The sequence below is a fragment of the Carassius gibelio genome, chromosome A12 (genome assembly GCF_023724105.1).
Source record: "Carassius gibelio isolate Cgi1373 ecotype wild population from Czech Republic chromosome A12, carGib1.2-hapl.c, whole genome shotgun sequence".
NCBI lineage: Eukaryota > Metazoa > Chordata > Actinopteri > Cypriniformes > Cyprinidae > Carassius > Carassius gibelio.
In genome coordinates this window covers 20,223,776-20,243,416 of record NC_068382.1, presented here as the reverse complement: position 1 = coordinate 20,243,416, position 19,641 = coordinate 20,223,776, and the positions used below count along the sequence as shown (strand labels likewise).

The 19,641-nt window shown below is 36.5% G+C and overlaps 1 protein-coding gene across 4 annotated transcripts in view; it reads right to left on the bottom strand.

Moving 5' to 3' along the window:
* The window catches only part of LOC128025437 (protein quaking-B), a 35,103-nt gene extending 15,462 nt beyond the window's left edge, over positions 1-19,641 (bottom strand). Inside the window, exons 1-4 of one of the 4 annotated variants that reach the window (XR_008186157.1) lie at positions 19,294-19,640; positions 18,926-19,130; positions 7,112-7,254; positions 979-1,095 (exon numbers count right to left, since the gene is read on the bottom strand). Coding sequence is in view for 2 of the 4 variants with exons in the window: in XM_052611809.1 (XP_052467769.1) it covers positions 979-1,095; positions 7,112-7,254; positions 18,926-19,067 (402 nt within the window). In the remaining 2 variants the exon portion in view is untranslated. Of the gene's footprint in view, positions 1-978; positions 1,096-7,111; positions 7,255-18,925; positions 19,131-19,293 lie in introns of all 4 variants that reach the window. The other 3 variants (XR_008186156.1, XM_052611809.1, XM_052611808.1) reach the window with 3 other exon arrangements.

Here is a 19,641-nt window from a genome sequence, read left to right as displayed (position 1 = left end):
TAATGTGTTCCATTAATTCCCATCAATCTGAATCTCATCAAAGCCTCTTACACAATATTTTACCGTGTATGCACTTGATGTTTCATTTGCATGCTTGGGTAGGAACTGGAGGTTGTGCGGTGAGGAATTAACACAGATCCTCGAAAGTCTTAAACTGATAAAACAATAGGTTTTTGAGTGATTTCAATTATGCAAAAAGGAGACAGTCCTGATGTTTCTGTGGAAACAGGCCAGAACTCAAGACAGTAGTTCATAGTTGCTAATGTCTATATATACCATGTTAAAACCAAATAGTCTGCCATCAAATATCTTTACAAGGCATAGATGCCATTAAAGCATAACAGTTTTCAGTAGCATTATTTGCTTTGTTTTTGTTTTTGTTGGTTTAAAGTACTGGATATTTGCAACAAGCCCAAATTGAACTCTAATCTGAAAACTCAGACTAAATGGTGAAGGATGAGACAAGGAACTGAAACCTTATTCACTGAGCTTGAGAAACAGAGCATTCTCCTTTCTCTAACAGCGCCCATTTTCATTTTAATTTGAGTAATTTTTCCTCTGTCTCAGGCAGAAAAATCATCTGCCTCAGTTCTACACTCGGGAAGGCAACGCAGACTCAGTCAGGATTTCCCTTAAAATGGAACCACCTGGGTTTTGCCTCTTGACTCTCTTTCCATTTGACATCTATTAGTTATGTTTTGGTGCATATAGTATATGGACTTCCTCGCTAAAAAATACATGTAGTAAAAACACGTCTACAAGCCCTTCAATCTATGGAAGAAAAGAAAGAAAGAAAGACAAGGAGAAAATACATTTTTAAAAAGCAAAGGAAACTAAAGTAAAAGAATGAAAGAGTAAAAGAAAAGAAAAAGAAACTAAACAGAAAAGAGAAACAAAAATATTAAAAAGTAGAAATGTAGATAATAAAGGAAGAAAATAAAAGGAAAATACACAGTAAAGTATGCAAAAAAAAATTACCTTCTTCTTGTCTCTCATGGAGCCTTTGCCTCGCACCATGATCTTGCAACCGGTCTCTGCCTCCAGTTGCTTGGCTGTCAGGCCCCGGGGCCCCAGGATTCTTCCCACAAAATTGAACTGTGAAGAAACATCAAAAGGTAGAGAAAACAAGAAAGTTCTTTCAGTAAAAAAAAAAAAACATCTGCATTTCACACATCTGGTATCAACATCCCAGTGCTGAAAATCTAATATGGATCTGAAATCATTTGGGTTCCCCTCTCGATGTGACGGACTGTTGTGTTCCTATCAATGTGCTCACACATTCATTTTATATGTGCATAGTTCTGAAATTTGTAACAATTGTTCGACTAAATTGAAAAAGACCAGCATAGAGAAGTAGAGACAGCCATAATCACATCTTCAAGGTTAAAAACACAGAGCATCATCCCCTCAGCTAATGGTTCTCCCATATGGAAGCTTTGGCAGAACATGATGATAACTGCAGCATGGTAACTTAATTTTATAATTCAATCAAAGGGACCCTGGCAGAATGTTTGGAATGTCAAATCCCCTTTTATTGAAAGGGGAACATCAAGAGACCAAATGTGATTTTGGAATGTACCAATTGCCACGGGGAAGCCTTAACTGTACTCCACCCTGTTCCTGTCATGACACAAGTCACATGGAACATATTTAACCTAACAAAGGGGTCAAAGAGTCATCTAAAACACAAATACCAACCATATTTAACAACCAATGGTACAGTGCTAGACTGCTTTTATTCCAACACAAATTCTTGTTCCAATTTACAGGATTTAAGCATTAAAAGTCATATAAAACAACCATTTACTGGATACTATTTTCCAACATCCTTTCAATTCAGATGTGGACAAAAGTGATGTATGAATGGTTAATTTGTTTACTCTACCATCCATTTCCACCAGTTTCTACTCTCAATCAAACACTTTAGACATTACAAATGATGTTTTGTGACATCTGTTTATGGAAACCAGCAGTCAAGCAAACTGAATGATCGGTTAAGCTGTGACTCGACCCATGATGTGATTTACTGTGTTGCCACATTTAAAAGGCCGAGACATTGTGCTTTTTGGCATTTGTGGCCAGTGGTTGCGCTACTCTTTCAGCATTCAACCTTATCTGTCACAAAGGTTGAGTGATAAGCCAGGCAGCTGAATCTCTCTCAGGGTCACAATGCATTCTCTTCCTTTTAAAGCTCATGTCTTCTCAGGCCATTCACAGCTGCTGGGGGTCATTGGCCCTCAGTGATGTATATTTAGAAATGAGCTCATCAGACTACTGTGTACTGTTGATGACACTGAGCGTATGTCTGTCTGTGTCCTTGTGTTATTGGAGTTTAGTGTTTGTAGGCAATGTTAGTGCAACAGTTGACTTGATGAACTTTGTTTTTGTCAGTCTAGATGTTTCTGGCAACCTTCCTGTCATTCTGATTGGTAAGCTGTGTCACAGTGAGATCACTGCTGGACTACGTAACTGCACAGACAACTGAAGGGACTGATAGTATATCATTTCCAAACCAAATTCCCACTGATTACCAGGTGATGTTGATTAAAGCTGCAAAGTCAGTAATTTTCTGTGAATCACAAACAGAATCACAAAAATCTGATCTGATCAGAACCTTGTCTGCAAGCAGACATTTCAAAAGAAATAGAATGGGATGCTTCTTAAAGGGAGAACAGAAAAATAGACAAATAATTTGCACAAAAATACATTATAAGATTATAAGTGGACCTTGGGGAAAAAAACTGAATACAAATAAAGTGTTAAATCAAACACAAAAATGCTAATATATAAAAAATTTAATTAACTATTTTCTATCTTTATATATTTCAAAACATACTGATACTGTCACATGTATATTCAGATCAGAAATCATTCTAATATGCCGATTTGGAGCTCAAAAAACATTTCTTATTACTTTCAATGTTGATAACAGCTTTGCTTCTCATTATATTTGTGAAAACCATGATACATTTTTTTTTCAGGATGCTTTGATGATTTTATTTAAAAAATTCAAATATTTTGTAATGCCATGACTGTCACCTCTTTAAACACTTTATTGCATCTATACTAAATAAAAGTATGAATTTCTTTTTAAAAAATCCTCCTGAGGGCAAACCCTTGAATGTTAGTGTATATTAAACTTTAAAGAGATAGTTCATCCTCAAGCCATCAGAGCTGTATATGACTTTGGTTTTACAGAAGAACAATTCATATTTTTTAAAAATTCATATATATCTAAGTCAACATGACAGTGAGAAAAAATTTTTTCCCCTTTAAAAACCAAAGAAAGTCAAAGAATGCTAACAAAATTAAGTAAATACAATGTTTTTTCTCCTTGTGCTTTTTAACAAGTTCAAGAACTGCATCTAAAGTGTGTGGCTCTCAATGAACAACAATAAAGCACTGGAAAAACCTCATTACAAGTCGACAGCTGAGTGAAAAGAGTGGGAAGAGGCTGACAGACTGAGGCGGTGGCCTCCAAATCACTCTGAACGGTCTTTACATAAAGACGGTGAGAGCATGAACAATGGAAAACTAATCATCATTTGTTTTCACAAAGACTATGAAAGAAGGGATAATGCTCTAGATTGTTCTCTCCAAAAGGCCAGTGACCTGCATGTCTCTCACCCACACTTGGCACTCATTGTGGGATGGTGGTATCCCTGACAGCTTCCTGCAGGATTATCAGAATTCTGCTTCTATTACAGGGAAGCAAAGTCACTCTCAAAACAAGCCTGATGATTGATGGATGCAAATAAGATAAGGATTTGTTGTGCCCCCAAATGATCTATCAAAATGGGCATCACAAAGTGTAATTAGGGTACATTTTTCTGTTAATTTATTGAAAAACATGTCACCAATGAATAAAATCTTCCCTAATTATTTTTTTTTTTTTTTGAAGTGTGGCCAGTGAAAATGTTGGCAGGGCAATTAAAGATCTGAATAGTCCAGAAAAATCCTCATTGTTTGGACTGAATAACCACAATCATTGAGCAATATTGCACATGAACAAGACCTACTGGTGTTGGCAGTGTGCTGTTCCAAATGACTTTGTTGCTTTATGAAGTTTGTGACCTCAATGAGTCACTCAACAACGGGAAATTCTGAGCAGGTTCACACTAGACACCAGATTAGAAGTCCCTGTGTGTTGTCATCTATCAGGCTAATCTATTGAAAAGCTTTTCTTCCTTAAAAACGTATTTACTTGAGGCAAAAACATAATCAGAATGAGTATATGAGAATATTTCTTTAAATACTTGTCAAACATGTTAATTTTGCATATTTGCACAAGTTGCTGTCAGCGGTTGGGATTCATCCTGATATAGAGGACAATAGACAAAGGTTAATTATAACTAAACAAGCCCCTGTCACGTGTCTCTCATTTAAACTAAATTAACCCTGACCCTGCTATCGCTCTCATCAGCTCTTAAAGACAGAAGAAATGTGAGAGTTGTCGGCAAGAAACTCTACTCCGTCTACTCATGCCCCGTTTCCACCACAGGAACTTTACCCAGGAACTAGGGACTTTGGCCTGGCACTCCACAGGAACCAGGAACTAAATAAAGTTCCGGGTAAAAAATATGCCCCTCAGAAAGTCCCTGATGGCGAGGTAGTACTTTTTCAAAGTTCCGGAACTTTCGGGGGACGGACTTGGGCGCTAAACATGCTGATTGATCAATTATTTAAAAATGTGTTTTGCTGATTTCGGAGACGGTCAGCTCCACGCGATCAGCGGAAGCTCAGTGATCATGTATGCTGTATCATGTAATTTCGGTGGAAACCCAGCACTACTGTCTCTTTAAACACAGCCTTAACCCTAAATCCGGTCAAGATCAAATGGGCCACATAATCACCCACTGAAAACATACATCCCAACACTTTGTACAGTTCACATACAAATGTTTCAGACTGGGCTCCTCACTTAATCCACTCTCAGGCCTGTTTCTCCATAAAGTATGTTTTCCGAGAAGAGTGTGAAAGTGTGTCCATCGCCCCTCACAATGCATTCAAATAAGAAGCACAGGCTGAAAGTCAAACAGTGCCTAGACTTGTGGTATTAAGCAATATTTAATATGCTAATTATTGTCATCAATTATTGTATACACAATCAAAGTGCAAAAATTCCAAATGTTTAATCCACACGTGATAATAGACTTGATATAAATTCATTTTCATGGACAAATTTCCAATTTCCAATTAAACCTGTCATTATGTCCTGACAGTAGAATATGAGACGGATAATCTGTGAAAAAATCAAGCTCCTCTGGCTCCTCCCAGTGGTCCTATTGCCATTTGCAGTTACAGACCGCTCCCGGTAAGAAATCAACCAATCAGAGCTGCGGTCCGTAACTTTGTTTGTGTTCAAAATGTAGAATAATTTATATAATAAGCGAGTACACCATGAATCCATTTTCCAAACCTTGTTTTTGGCTTGTCCTGAATCACTAGGGTACACCTATAATAAGTGTTTATATTCGGACTATTTTAGATTGCTTCGGGGGTACCGCGGCGGAGTAACCCAGTACCTTTGTGATTCTTCATAGACATAAACATACGATGTTCTTCCGCAAGACGCAAGCAGTTCTGTTTATTAACCGCTAGAGCGTCAAAAGTTCCCTACCGCAGCTTTAAGTAATCTAAAAAAACATGTTAAGACTAATGCATGTCTCTCTCTGTTTACATGCACTATTCAAGGTGCATTGTAAGCCCTCGTTGACACATATCAGGTGATCAAATAAAATCATCACCACATTCATGGTATTACTGGAATAGTAATGTGCTGAAATTGCCATTTTTAAGATACTAATCTGCTGTAAAGCAGCTTTATTGACCTTGATGTTGTGTGCGCACATGACTGAACTTGTTCTTATCAATAAATCATCTGCTTTACCCACAGAAACATGCCTGCACTGATGGATATTCTATGATGTTTCATTATTATTATTGTTATTATTGTGTTGTCATGAACACACTGCTCGTGATCATTATAACAAAATCACTTACTTGGTGGACAGCTGACCATTAGGTTCACTCGGCATGGGGCGTTTCTTCCAGTTGATCTTGTCACAATGGGGAAAAAAAGTGACAACTGCCGGGTATATTAGGGCAGAGAAATCTTCCGTGGTAGTGACGCAAATATTTTGATTGTCATCAAGCCTTGACATTGATGGCAATACCCGGTCCCATTCATTACAACAAAGGCACTCGGTTCTGTCGGCATAGGTTGGCATGTTCCACATTTACAGCACCAGTCTGTGTTCATTCTGATTCTCCCTTCTACATCTTGTCTTACAGCTTCCAAGTTTGTTACTCATCGTCTGTGTATTCTGGCTCAAAACTATATGGTTCTGGATCTTGGTTTGATACACAGTAAAATTCCTCTGAGTCTGACAATTTCTCAAAGTCAGCCATGATCACGAGTCACGTCTAGCTAGTTAGTCACGTTTGTTTTGTTTACGGAACCATCAACAAGGCGTCTCGCGTCTCGCCTAATCACTCCCCCCAAGTAGCCACTCCGCCCAAGTAACATTAGCTGTGCTCCTACGCCTATTGAGAATATAGTTCCCAGTATTTATACGATTAAAAATGGTCTCTGTCTCATATAGCCTTGTTATTTGTACACGCTGTGACTACACAGATCACAACACATAAATAGTAAAATGTTTGCATTATTTTGTCACTTATTGGGATTACTATGCTAACAGTATCCATTTACATCCAGTCTTTGTGCTAAGCTAGGCTAGCGGTGGGTGGGTCAAATAACACTTATAGAACGCACAGAAATGAAAAAGGTATGTATGGACTTATCTAACTCTGGGGATACTGTGAATAAGCTAAAGTCCCAAAAAGTCGGAGTGTTCCTTTAAGATACTAATATGCACTCTTTAAAGTAACCTGTCATACAAAAGGTATACTTTTTGAGAAACAGTCTCAGTAACAATCTAATTTTCACACTTTTTCTGACTGTGCAGCTAGCTACTATCTCATAAATACATCTGAAAACATTTCGGAACACTTGATTGAAGTCTACACAATAATCTTAGTAACTGACCAACAAAGCAGTAAACTCATGTGAATTTACTATTTTAAAAAGCGTTGAGTTAATACTTACATCTGGGTATTCTTTGACGGGCACATAGAGTTTCTCTTGGAGTTGAGCAATGGGCCCCGCAGCATCCGGGAGCTCGGAAGTCCTTTTATCTGTGCTGCCATTCATAGTGTCATTGTACATGTCCTTCCGTACCCGTCCAATTTCTGTCAAACAGACACATTTAGAACTCAATTATATTAAGCCACTCTGAATTAAGCCTTGGCATGAGATTATAAGACAAACAGGCTTTAAGGGATAGATTATCTAAATATTAACATTTTGCCACTATTTACTCACCCTCTTGTCATTCCAAACCTGTATGGCTTACTTTCATTTATAGATCACAAAAGAAGATATTTTGAAAAATATCTCGTGTTTTAGTCCATAAACTGTTTGGTTGCAAACATCCTTCAAAATATGACTGCAGGTTTGAAATGGCACAAGGGTGAGTAAATGATGACAGAATTTTTATGTTTGCGTGAACTATTGGGTTTAACATCTGATATTGGAAAACTTGTATCATGACAATTTTTTTACTTTTCAAAAATTTTTCAAAAACAGATCTCCACATGGATTTTTTTTCCCCATAAAAGTTGCTTCATTTATCTTTGAGAACAAAAAGAAATAGTGCTTTCTGTTATAAATGGCTGGCTGAAGTATTGATGAATTCATACAACTATTTAATTCAAAAATAACTCCTAAAGGGCATGAAAGCCCGGCCAGCCATGGAGGAACTAGCACGCCATGATGTGCATTCACAAAGAGCGAATCAGACACCAGCCTTTTGAATGCTCGCCGGTCCAAACAGAGGAATTCCAAAGAGACCAGCTTAAAAGACTGAAGCAATAATTACTATTTAACAAAAGCTCTTTAGAGGATATTGGTAAGAAGCGGCAGTATATTAGAATGGATTTACACTGATGTACAATATGGTTCAAAATGACAACATCAAAGCATGGCACAGGCCTGCAGATTAAAATGACCTAAATATAACCCTTAGCTGAGCTAGCCTTAGCCTGCCGGGCTCCCTTAGGATCCCCCCAGAGCACAGCAGAGAACCTCAACAAGATCTCATAAGCAATAACTCAGCAGGTCTTCTGAACTTCACTGATAACACCACTCATATTGAATCACTCAGAACACCACATGATTGTTTCCATTGTCTCTCATATGCCTTAAATTAGTGAACACAAGTATGTAAGTGCATTTACACTCAATTACATGCAATGCATGCTCTTGGCACGAATCCATCTAACCATGTGTCCTATTCCTAAAAAAGTGTTTTATTATTTACAATGCTTTAAATGAATCCCAACTGGTTACATTAGGATTGGTTTTATCTGCCCATATGCTATCATTCTGAATAAAGTTGGATCAAATGAACCATCCGAGTAAAATCAGCCATGCAAGGTCCCACGATGAAGTACAAATCCAAACATCAGCTCAAATGGCTCAAAGCTGATTAATTTACACATTCTGGCTCTTATACATGAAATTGGTATAATTGTTCACTTTACATTGAGTGCTGAAAGGAGATTAAACAGTCAGTCAGAAGTTTATACTGGGTTTTGTGTGACTCTATGGCTTAACATTCCAACAGTCCAAAACTTTGGCCTAAGCATGACCTATCCCATGAGTCACAAGGGCTGGGCGAAATATATAATATTCACAATGATTCTGCTGGGAATATTAAACAAGCAAAACCGTGAAGATCACAAGTTACATGGTTTTTATTCTTCTGTTAAGTTAAAAAAAGGATAGTTCACCCCAAAATATAAATTCTGCCAACATTTACTTACCCTTCCATTCATCTTCAGAACATTTTTTTTTATATATCTTACCAAATATGGTTAACACCATCCCTGTTTGATGAACAAGAACAAACCTCATTTGTTCTCATGAGTGTGAATAGTAGCAGTAGTTATTTATTTTTATTGCAATGTCAGCATCTAAGCCTATCTTCATGGCAAAAACTGTGTTGGAATAATAAAAGAGTTAATGAGGGCGAATAAATGGTGATTTTTGTGTGAATCATTCCTTTAAGACAGTGTCATTGCATATCAACAATTTTGTCTGTGTGCTATTCACATAATTACTATTATATTGATACAAATTATTCATTTGCATATTTGTTGCAAATTAAAATGAATAATACTGATATTAAGTCAAGCTTCCTTGCGTTCGTTTAGTAAAAATCCATGTAAAAACACTTCAATCAACGATTTTGGAACTGCTTGGAAACAGTGAAAATTTGTTTGAAATGATGAATCCTTAGTGAAAACCATCACAGAACAAATACATAAATAGTTTGAAAATTAAAAATGAACTGTAAAATGAATACTACTTTCTGTTTTAACCATATATGTTTTCCCTGAAGAACAGCTGAGGTGACATAAGCCATAATTTTCCACCCCGAGTATAGCTGTTATTAGCACAATCTTCAAGTGCACTAAAAACAAACATTACAGGCGACTGGTCAACACTCCATAACCAGACAGTGAGATAGTCCTTCCTACTGCTGCTGTAGACCGTCATTTACACGTGTGTGAGAGAGAGAGAGCACAAGATGACTCTGATTACTGTTTGTGTTTGTTTACTGTCATCTGAGTCTAGCTGTCCAATACTACAGTATGATACAGTACGTCTGGTATGGCAGCAGGTGAGCAATGGCTACATCACTGAGATATAAATATCACCTCCATAATGCTAGCAGGCAGCTCTCCTGCACTTTAAACACACAACGCTACAGATAACCTATTCAGTTGCTGTTATTTACTAATAATACACTGTCATGTGTCTGGCTTTAATTACTTCGAACACCTTTGTTATTTTTCACAGTTTTAGTGTCAGCCATGGGTAGTGTATAATGTCTATATAATAACTTCAAACGAGCTAATTTGGATACAGTTTTTAGACTTTTTGAAACTTGAAATGGTTTAAAAGACAGAATTGGAAATCAGAGATATGTGCTGGCAGAAAAACAAGTGTGATTTAGTGTGAGACACACTCCTTGGTCGTTTAGCTATCAAAAGTGTTGTTGCCTGTGAGAGCTGGATAAAGACAAAGTGGCTTCACAGTACTGTATGTGCCATTACATAAGATACACACACAAATTCATATAAACGACAGAAGTGGAGACTATACATAAATACAAATACAAATACAAAAACTATTATATATATTATAGGTAAAAAACATTTAATGTATTTTAAAATTTACTCATGCCCACACACACACACACACACACATATATATATATATATAGATAGATAGATAAATAAATATATATAAATCTCTCTATATATATATATATATATATCTGTATCTATCTATCTATCTATCTATCTATATATATCTATATATATATATATATATATATATATATCTATCTATATCTATCTATATATATATATATATATATATATATATATATATATATATATATATATATATATATATATATATATATATATATATATATATTTGTGTGTACCACTCCATAGTAAAGTGTACGTCATGCAGTGGAGAGTTTTAAGACTTTAGAATAGAAACAGATTATTTTAGTGAAGTTGACCATCTGTGGCAGTGTGGGAGAGATGAGAGACGCTGAGATGAACAGAGGAAATGCGATAAAGAGAGGTTGAAAAAGAAAAACATAGAAAAGGTTGCAAGAGGGATGAAAGAGTAGACTGCATACAGTGAAACCATCTGGATATTTGTCGACTGCCAGGAAACTGTCCGACAACTCCTTCGTTTTCACACAGAGCAGACACCACAGTTACTGCAATTGTCAGGCTTTTAGTGACAGTGTAAACACAAATGTGAACATGCAAGAACAACAGTTCCCTTCGCTCTGACAGTATATCTTCAAACTGACTGTTCTTTTCAACTTCAGAACAAATACTTGTGGTGAAAGCAGATCTACTTCAACTACAACTACAGTCATTTTAACCAATAACAAATGACTTATGATATCTCTTACTTTTTAATCATTAAGCAGCTCTTCCCTTATACAGTACTTAAAAAAAAAACTTGATCAGAACATTTTAAAAATGTTTATTTTTTTAAAACAAAAAATATAAGAAACGCTGTATCTTTACTGTCACTTTTGATCAATTTAATGCATCTTTGAGGAGTACAATTATTCATTCCTGACACAAAGGGTTTGAACCGAAGTTTATGTCTTAAAATAATCAAAAACATGCAGTATAAAATTAGTCTGCATGATTAATGAGCTATATTACAATTATACTGAAGCAATCCAACAGCTATGATGAACAGACTCAAATTGAAGTAATTTTTAACTGAAAATCATTCCTTTTGCCATAATTCTTAAAATAAACAGAATGGTAACTACAATATCAATGATGTTTGGTCATGTGATGTGGCGCAAGAACCGATATGCTTGATAAAAGCAACAGCGGAGGGCAGAAACTTCAGAGAATATAGCCTAACATTTGATCTGTTCATACAAATGACCAATATGGCTTCAAAATCTAAAATATAGACTTTTGAGCACAAGGACAGCAGGATTTGGAACAACTTGAGGGTAAGGAAAGGATTTTCATATGAGCTACCTATGTAAGGTTATACTGATTCTCCTTGCAATCAGAAAGTATAAATGTGCTGCTTGTGCTTATCACTCTGATTGTGAAATCATCATCATCATGTGTTTGTGATGGTCAGCAGCACTGTTGTGATTAGATGATCACTGATTGCGTTTAGGCTGAGAGAGATTGTCTGTTGGTGGCAAGAAGACTATAGCAGGCAAACTGGCAGTTAAGGGTGAGATAAGTATTGAGTATTTACAGATGCAAGCAAAGCAGTCTGGGAAGAGCAGGAGACTGATGAGATCACAGACACGCTCAATAATCAACATTTATCTTATCAAAGAAAATGGCCGAAGGGTGACAAAGAAAAACAGACACACAGAGACAACTGTTAAAAAAAAACACCTCCACAAACACACAAGACACTGTCACTTCATAGCTCCAGGCACATCTGTCTTCCACTGCCAAACAAAGCAGCTTCATTCAGAAAGGCCCTTGCGAAAAACTGAATTCAGGGAATCGGCTCTGGTCAGATCTAAACATCATTAAAACAATCTTTTATTGTTTGAGATTGAAAGCCAGATGTGTTGAATCCCTGCAGGGAACAGAATCAGTCGAGGCCAATTATGAATGTTACTCCATAGAAAAACATTTGCTTTTGCAATCTTTAATTCAAAATGAAAAAGCTTGTGCTGACCTCCAAAATGACTTCCCTTTTCGCTGGACATCACTAAGCAATCCCAATTTTAAACCGACTGAACCGACTTTTCAGGATCCAATGAATTCCTGAAGAATGAAATCATGTCCTGTCATACATTATTTCTGACTAAATATCATGTCTCACATTTTTAGATATATTTTTATCATGTCATAGCACAGATTTAAATGTGTTCATTTTGTAATGACAAAATTTTAATTGAGAATATATAATAAAATATAAACTACCATTCAAAGGTTTGAGGTCCTTAGCATTTTTTAAATTGCTTATGCTCACCAAAGCTGCATCCAACTAATCATAAATCAAGTAAAAACAGTAATATTATAAAAATATTGCAATTTAGCAGCTCAATTAACTGCTTTAAGATACTTACTACGGTGCAAACATTGCTTATATTTTTGTGGAAACTAGGGATGCACGATATTGGATTTTGGCCGATATTCGATATGCCGATATTTTCAAAATAATTTTGGCCGATGCCGATACCGATATCGATATATATATACAAATATATACTAGGGATGCACCGAAATTTCGGCCACCGAAAATCTTCGGCCGAAAATGGCCTTTTCGGTTTTCGCCCGATAGACTTTTATCACCGAAACAACACGGCCGAAATGTTGTGATGACGCAAACAGAAACCGCGACCTGCACGTGCACCTGCATAGCAAAGACCACGAGCTCCCCGCGACATTCACTTAACACCAGTGAGAACATTCTCTCTCTTTGTATTCCTTTATTCGCAGCACTAAAGCGTCTCCTAACAAAGAGATTAAAACAAAGAAAAGTACAGTCTTATAGAGTCTGTAAGCACACGTCTCACTGAGATCTTGTCGGATCCTCTGCACTTCATCGCGAATGTGCTTGATCCGCGTTATAAAGACCATTACTTGGATGCGGAAATAAGGCAGCGCGCACGAGAAATGATCCAGGCCGCGCTGGATGCGGAGAACCCGCGTGGACACGGAGAAGCGCCAAGCGCAGGAGACTGAGATCAGAGCGCAGAAAAAAAAAACACTGGTCTGTGCACCAGATGAGGGGCATGCACCCTCGTTGTCTGATATGTTCAGTGGAATTCTGCAAGAAAGTGCCTCAAATAATAATAATACGTTGGCTATTTTGTTCTTATACACACACACAAACATATATACATACATAATATCAGATTGTAGCCATATTTATGCTAGATTTTCTGCTAGATTTCTGCTTTAATTTGATAAAAATGTTTATTTTTATTTAAATACACTCTCTCAAATATTTCTCAAATGTCAGGCAGATGACAAGCTCAACTGCTCAACAGCTAGATGGTTATCTGTCTGAAGTCACCATCCCCAGAAGTGATAGCAGTCTTGCCAACTGGAGAAGTAATGCACTTTCTAGTCCTACATAGAAAAATTTCAAATGCACTTCACCTAAATGCACTTTGTTTTTATGAGAGAACTGTTCATTTTAAAACCTTTCTGCAGGCCAGTAGGCCTGTACATTATTATTAAATATACACATGAGTGGGATAAATTTTTAGTTTGAATTTTATTTTATACTGTGCATTGTTGCAATGTGCTTAATAAATATTTACATCATTTGTAATTATGTATTTTTTTTTTTTTTTTTAAAAGTGATGTAATTGTAATTATCTTTGAAACTTTAATATTAATTTATGCAATTGCAATGTCTTAATTTTAGTAAAGTTAGTACACGGTCATAGCAATAAATGCAATGGTACTAATAATTGGCATAATTTATTTCGGTGTTTCGGTTTCGGTTTTTGGCCTTGGTTTTCTCTTTTTCGGTTTTCGGTTTCGGCCAAGAATTTTCATTTCGGTGCATCCCTAATATATACTGATATATTTAAACTTTAATTTTACTGAAGAGAAATCCATGTTTCTCTTCTGTACTGATTCTACCATAAATGTATTATTTTACAAATGTAGACAGACATTCACATCTGAAAAACAGGTCAATTATTTCACTTGGAGAATATCGGTTTGGCTCATCGGCAGAAATATTAATATCGGCCGATACCGATGATGGTCATTTTAAGCTTTTATCGGCCGATACCGATGTTGTGCCGATATTATCGTGCATCCCTAGTGGAAATCATAATGCATTTTTTCAGGATTTGATAAAAAATTCAAATGAGCAGCCCCCTGATGGAGTGTGACTCCCCAGTGGAGCTTTCCATAGGGTTCATAGCCGGTTACATTCACCTGTGTTCATTTAGTGCATATTAATTTTGTGACATTTGTCCAGACTGCTCTTTGCAGGAATTGGAGGGAAGCTGTCTAGTCAGCATGCCCTCGCCCCATACCGTGATCCCTTGGGCCTTTCTTGCTCTGTCCGTGTCACGAGATCTGACTAAGGAAGTAATAATAGCTTAATGCAGTCAAAGACAAAGACCATTGATGTCACATGTATTCTGAGATGAAAAGGTCATATCACTACACTCGTTTAGACTCACTTATACTGAAAGACATTTCAGGACAGCACGTATATGAACAATTATGTTAAAAAATAGATACATGGACACAATTATACCCATTTTCTGGAGTACACACTCATACCTGATACTCTCACATACAAAAAAACAATTGATCTCCATCCGTGTCATGACATGGTCATGACACGGCATGGTCACAGATTCATGACATGGTCACAGATTCATGAGGAATCATGTGATCTTTGCTCCAGTCCACTGTGTGTGTGCCCTTGTCACGGTCATATGATGCATATAGGTCAGAGTGGTGTCCCTTCATTTGCTCATGAGCCGGTCTATCTTTGGAAGGGGTGACCAGAGGACCATGCTTTACACTTTAACCAAGAAGACCATAATGTGAGGACAATCAGAGGTCAAGACACCAGTGAGAATTCAAACTTTCCTAACACATTTATCTGGAGCAATTTCATCCCTTTAGGAAATACATGATGCTATTTGGACATTTTGAAATCTACCAAATTACTGATTTAAGACTTGGAAGACTTAAACACAATAAGAATATCCATAAATGCAAACTTTAACCGAAGTGTTATGCAAAAATACAATAAAAACTAATTTTGTTCTTTAATTTATTGTTATCCTGTAGTTATATTATACAGTATGTCTATTTAATTTCAATGATTATTTAACATGTATTGATAGGAAATACAACCTAACAAATATTTTTCTTTAATTTACGGGAACATTTTAGTTTATTTTATAAATTTCGCCTATTTAATTTCGATCATGGGTATTAAACCGCATTTAGAGAAATTGGAGAAAAAAGAAAGAAACCATATGAAATTAATAGGATGGAAAACATAGTATTTGACCTTCTAAGGTTGATGATTTTCTGAAGGTTAAGCACTTTCCTTCGAAGACCATTTATTGAAAAACTGGAAAACTTTGTACCGTATTTATTGAAAGTGCCTCCAACAATAACAGTTGTGCAATGTTGTTAACACAAGCCCAGTATTGTTTATCCCACGCAATAATAAAAGGCAAGAGAATGGTTTTAGTAAGAGAACAAAAGAGAGAACAAAAAGAGCAACAATTTCACTAGTACGTCCCGGTCCCCCGGGGCTCTGTAGTCACGTTTTATATCTAAATTAGATAAGGAAAAGCCAGTGTTTTAAAAGAGAGGTTCAACAATGCTTCTGGATCCTCTCCCGGATATTTTTCTTCCATGATGGCTTAATTACTCAAATAATTCAATAAGCTGCATACCAACAGAATATCTGTTCCTCAGAGCGAACACAAAATAAGTGTGAAGAAAAAGAGCAGAACTGAAAACATGCTGGAGGTTTACAAATCCAGAACCAATAGCACACCACAATGCAGAATATCAAATATGAGTTTTTAAATATTATGTGCAATAGATTGGAATATTTTTGAACACTACAAACTAAAAGCAAGTGCTATAAACAGTCAACTTTAAAAATGCAAAGAAAACAACTAGGAACTGTAGCACTGGCTTGTAAAAAAAAAACACATTCCAAATTGAACACATTTGAAACTGCTGACGCAAACAACGAGTTCTCTGCTATCCTACTAGTGCTCAAGCAAAATACCAAGCTTATTATATAGTAACCTCTTTACAATAACCTGACAGAACTGGGATCCTCATACAAGGAAAATATATGAGATAATAAAGCTATACAAAAGGCAGTGGATAATTCGGAACGCCTCTCTAATAGTGAGAGGACATCTAGATAAAAAAAAAAAAAATTCTACCCTTTTTTTTTTTGGCCAGTCAACATTTTAAGAGCTCCAGTAAAGAGAACTCACTCAAATATGCTTGAATAAAGAGAACAAGCGAGACTAAATTAGCCTGGAACAGAGGAACTGAAAAACCCAAGCTTAGTGAGGTTATTTATGAAACATACTTCAATACGCCACAAGCTATTGGTGACTTATAGTATGATGAATCTAGAGAGATTCAGTGTATCAAAGAACCAGACAGACTGAATTTACTCTAATATGGATTGCAAAATACTGTGGATATAAATCTAACAGATCACCCTTCTCTTCATAAAAGTACTGCAGTGATAACCTTTATATTATTACACTGGATTATCAGCAATAAACAGAGTGAAATAAGACAGGGCCTTGGGCTGTATGATTAGAATGTGATGGAGAAAGTGAGAAGTGATTCTGTTATCAGGTCCTCAGCTTCCCCTACATTCTCAGAGGAAAACTGCTGGTTGCATGTGATCTGCAGCATTCAAATAAGTTAAAAGTGCATCGACCCTGAGCAAACTTGCTTTATAATACCAACACAGACGACTTGCCACTGTAGTAGATGTTAAAAATGGCCCTACCACTAAATTGACAAAATCAACAAGTAGGCTAGTCTCGATTACAGCAAGTTGCCCAAATCTGAGTATCATCCAAATGCACCATGGCCTGTAATGATGCTTTGTGATTGGATGCATCTGTGCAGATTTAATGAGTTTGCTTGAAAATAAAAGATGTTTCTAGATCACATAATTGAATCATTTGAGCAAACTAAAAACATTGTCATCTACTGCCATCATTATACCATGTAAAATCTTTATTATGCCTGTTAAACATCAAAACTTGAAAATGAAAGCGACGTGTAGCCAAGTAGGGTGTCCCATACTTGGAATTTGTGCTCTGCATTTAACCCATCCAAGTGCACACACACACACACACACAGACACAGACACACAGCAGTGAGTAGTGAACACACACACCATGAACACACTCCTGGAGCAAACATGATCATTATACCACATAAAAGGTTACGTTTGTTAAACTTCTGAGATGATAAGCAAATTCTGTTCTTTTGTTCATGAACGAATCAATGTTTTGTTTTTACATATTATTCTAATTTACCTCCATATACTGACTCATATCTTTCATTCCTTTTGACTGCTTTCCTGGCTTCATATTTATAAATAACTAGATTAGCAAGCACACAGATTTTAATAAAGGATCATAAACCTTAAGCCTTGTTACAGGCCTAAAAGACTCAATGTTTACAACAAACCAGCGAGTGAATGATTCAAAGACTCACTTAGGGCTGCACAATTAATCGAAATTAAATCACAAAGGCGATAAATCACGATAAGGCAGAAGCTGCGATTTTCATGTATATCTTTCAGTGAAGCACAGTTCTGTGATCAGTAGTAAATCTCCATTCAAAGGCCAGAGTTCACTCGTCCCGCAGAAGAACAAGAAATCCCTATAGAGTTTGCTGAATAAACAGATTTAATTGCTTTAACTGATACAACGTGACTAATAAACACAAGACTACAACAATATATGGTTTATCTAAGTTCGTCTTATTACAATTTTTATTGTAATAAAGTATATAATAATGCAGTGCTAATCGACATATCCTTTATCACTGCTTAAAATACTATGAAATATGTTGTGTGCCTTATACTGTGTAAGAAACCACATCACCTCACAGAAGGATTTATTTCAAACACTAGACTGACGTTATGAAACCAGTCTGCAGTAAAAACATGTTATTAAATGTGGCATATTCACGTGCTTTCAGATGGAGCAACAATTACTACACAGAGACATTGTTAACTGAGAGGCTACGCAAACTGCTTTCATAATCGCAGACCGATTTCTTAGATTTCATTATTGCATGATTATATCGTCTGCATTATGAAGGCAATTTTGTGTAGCTTGTCAGTGAACTACGGCTCTGTGTAGTAAATGTTGCTCCATCTGAAAATGCCTACTGGAGATTCACTACTGATTACAGAACCGGCTTTACTGACAAGATGCATATGACAATCGCATTCGAACATGACAATCACATTCGATTAATCATGCAGCCCCTAGACTCACTCATACTCACTCCCACTTGTCGCCACCAACTGGCGTAACAATGTAGTATGCAAGAAAAGTTACTGGGTTGCAAAAAATAAATTAAAAAAATATTAAAAAATAATTTAAAACATATATATTATTTACAAAAAACTTAAGAGCTTCTTTACCACACGTTTACCAAATAACAACACAGACATATTTAGAAAAAATCTGTAGGCACCCGCAGTTCCTACGAAGATAAAACTAATTCATGTTTTGAAAAAAAAAAATATTACTCTCACCTTCATCTAACAATCGTTCGAGATGGTTGAAAATACCACAGAAGTTTGGCAGGCTGCTCATCAGTTTCTTGTCGTTCATGAGCTGCATCAGATAATCAGGAGTCGGCTTAGGCTTCTCCTTCGTTTCCATTTCTCCAACCATTTTTAAAATATTACACCAAAAACCTAAAGAATGCGTAAAACTTCGGAAAAACGCGACAGCCCCCTGTAAAAAAAAAAAAAAAAAAAAAAAAAAAGCACAAGGAGGGGTATAATAAGTTTTCCCGTTTTATTCCAAACTACTGCCCCGATGTCGCTACTTTTCAAACACAATGATGGAACTCTGTATCACCCTTAAAAAAAGACAACTGATGACGCAATTAACGCACCGATTCTGCGCGAATGTTCTTATTTGTTTGTAGAGTGTTTGCTGTCAAATATCTCCAAAAACTCCCGCATGCCCGCTGAGATTTCTGCGTCTCTCCTCTTCTACAGACAATAGTTTTATCGCCCCCAAACCTATCTTTATCCACGCTGTAAAAAAACAGCTTGTTCCCCAGAACTTTCCACAGACTGTCGATGTCGTTCAGAGCACTTGAATAACGGTTTGGAAACGGGGCAATGTTCACTTGTAGGCGCTCGCGGGGTGGAAACTCCTTTAGTTGCGCCTGATGTTTCTGCGTCCAGAGCTGCTCTCTCCCAAAGCTGTCTGTCACATGATCATGATCAACCCTACA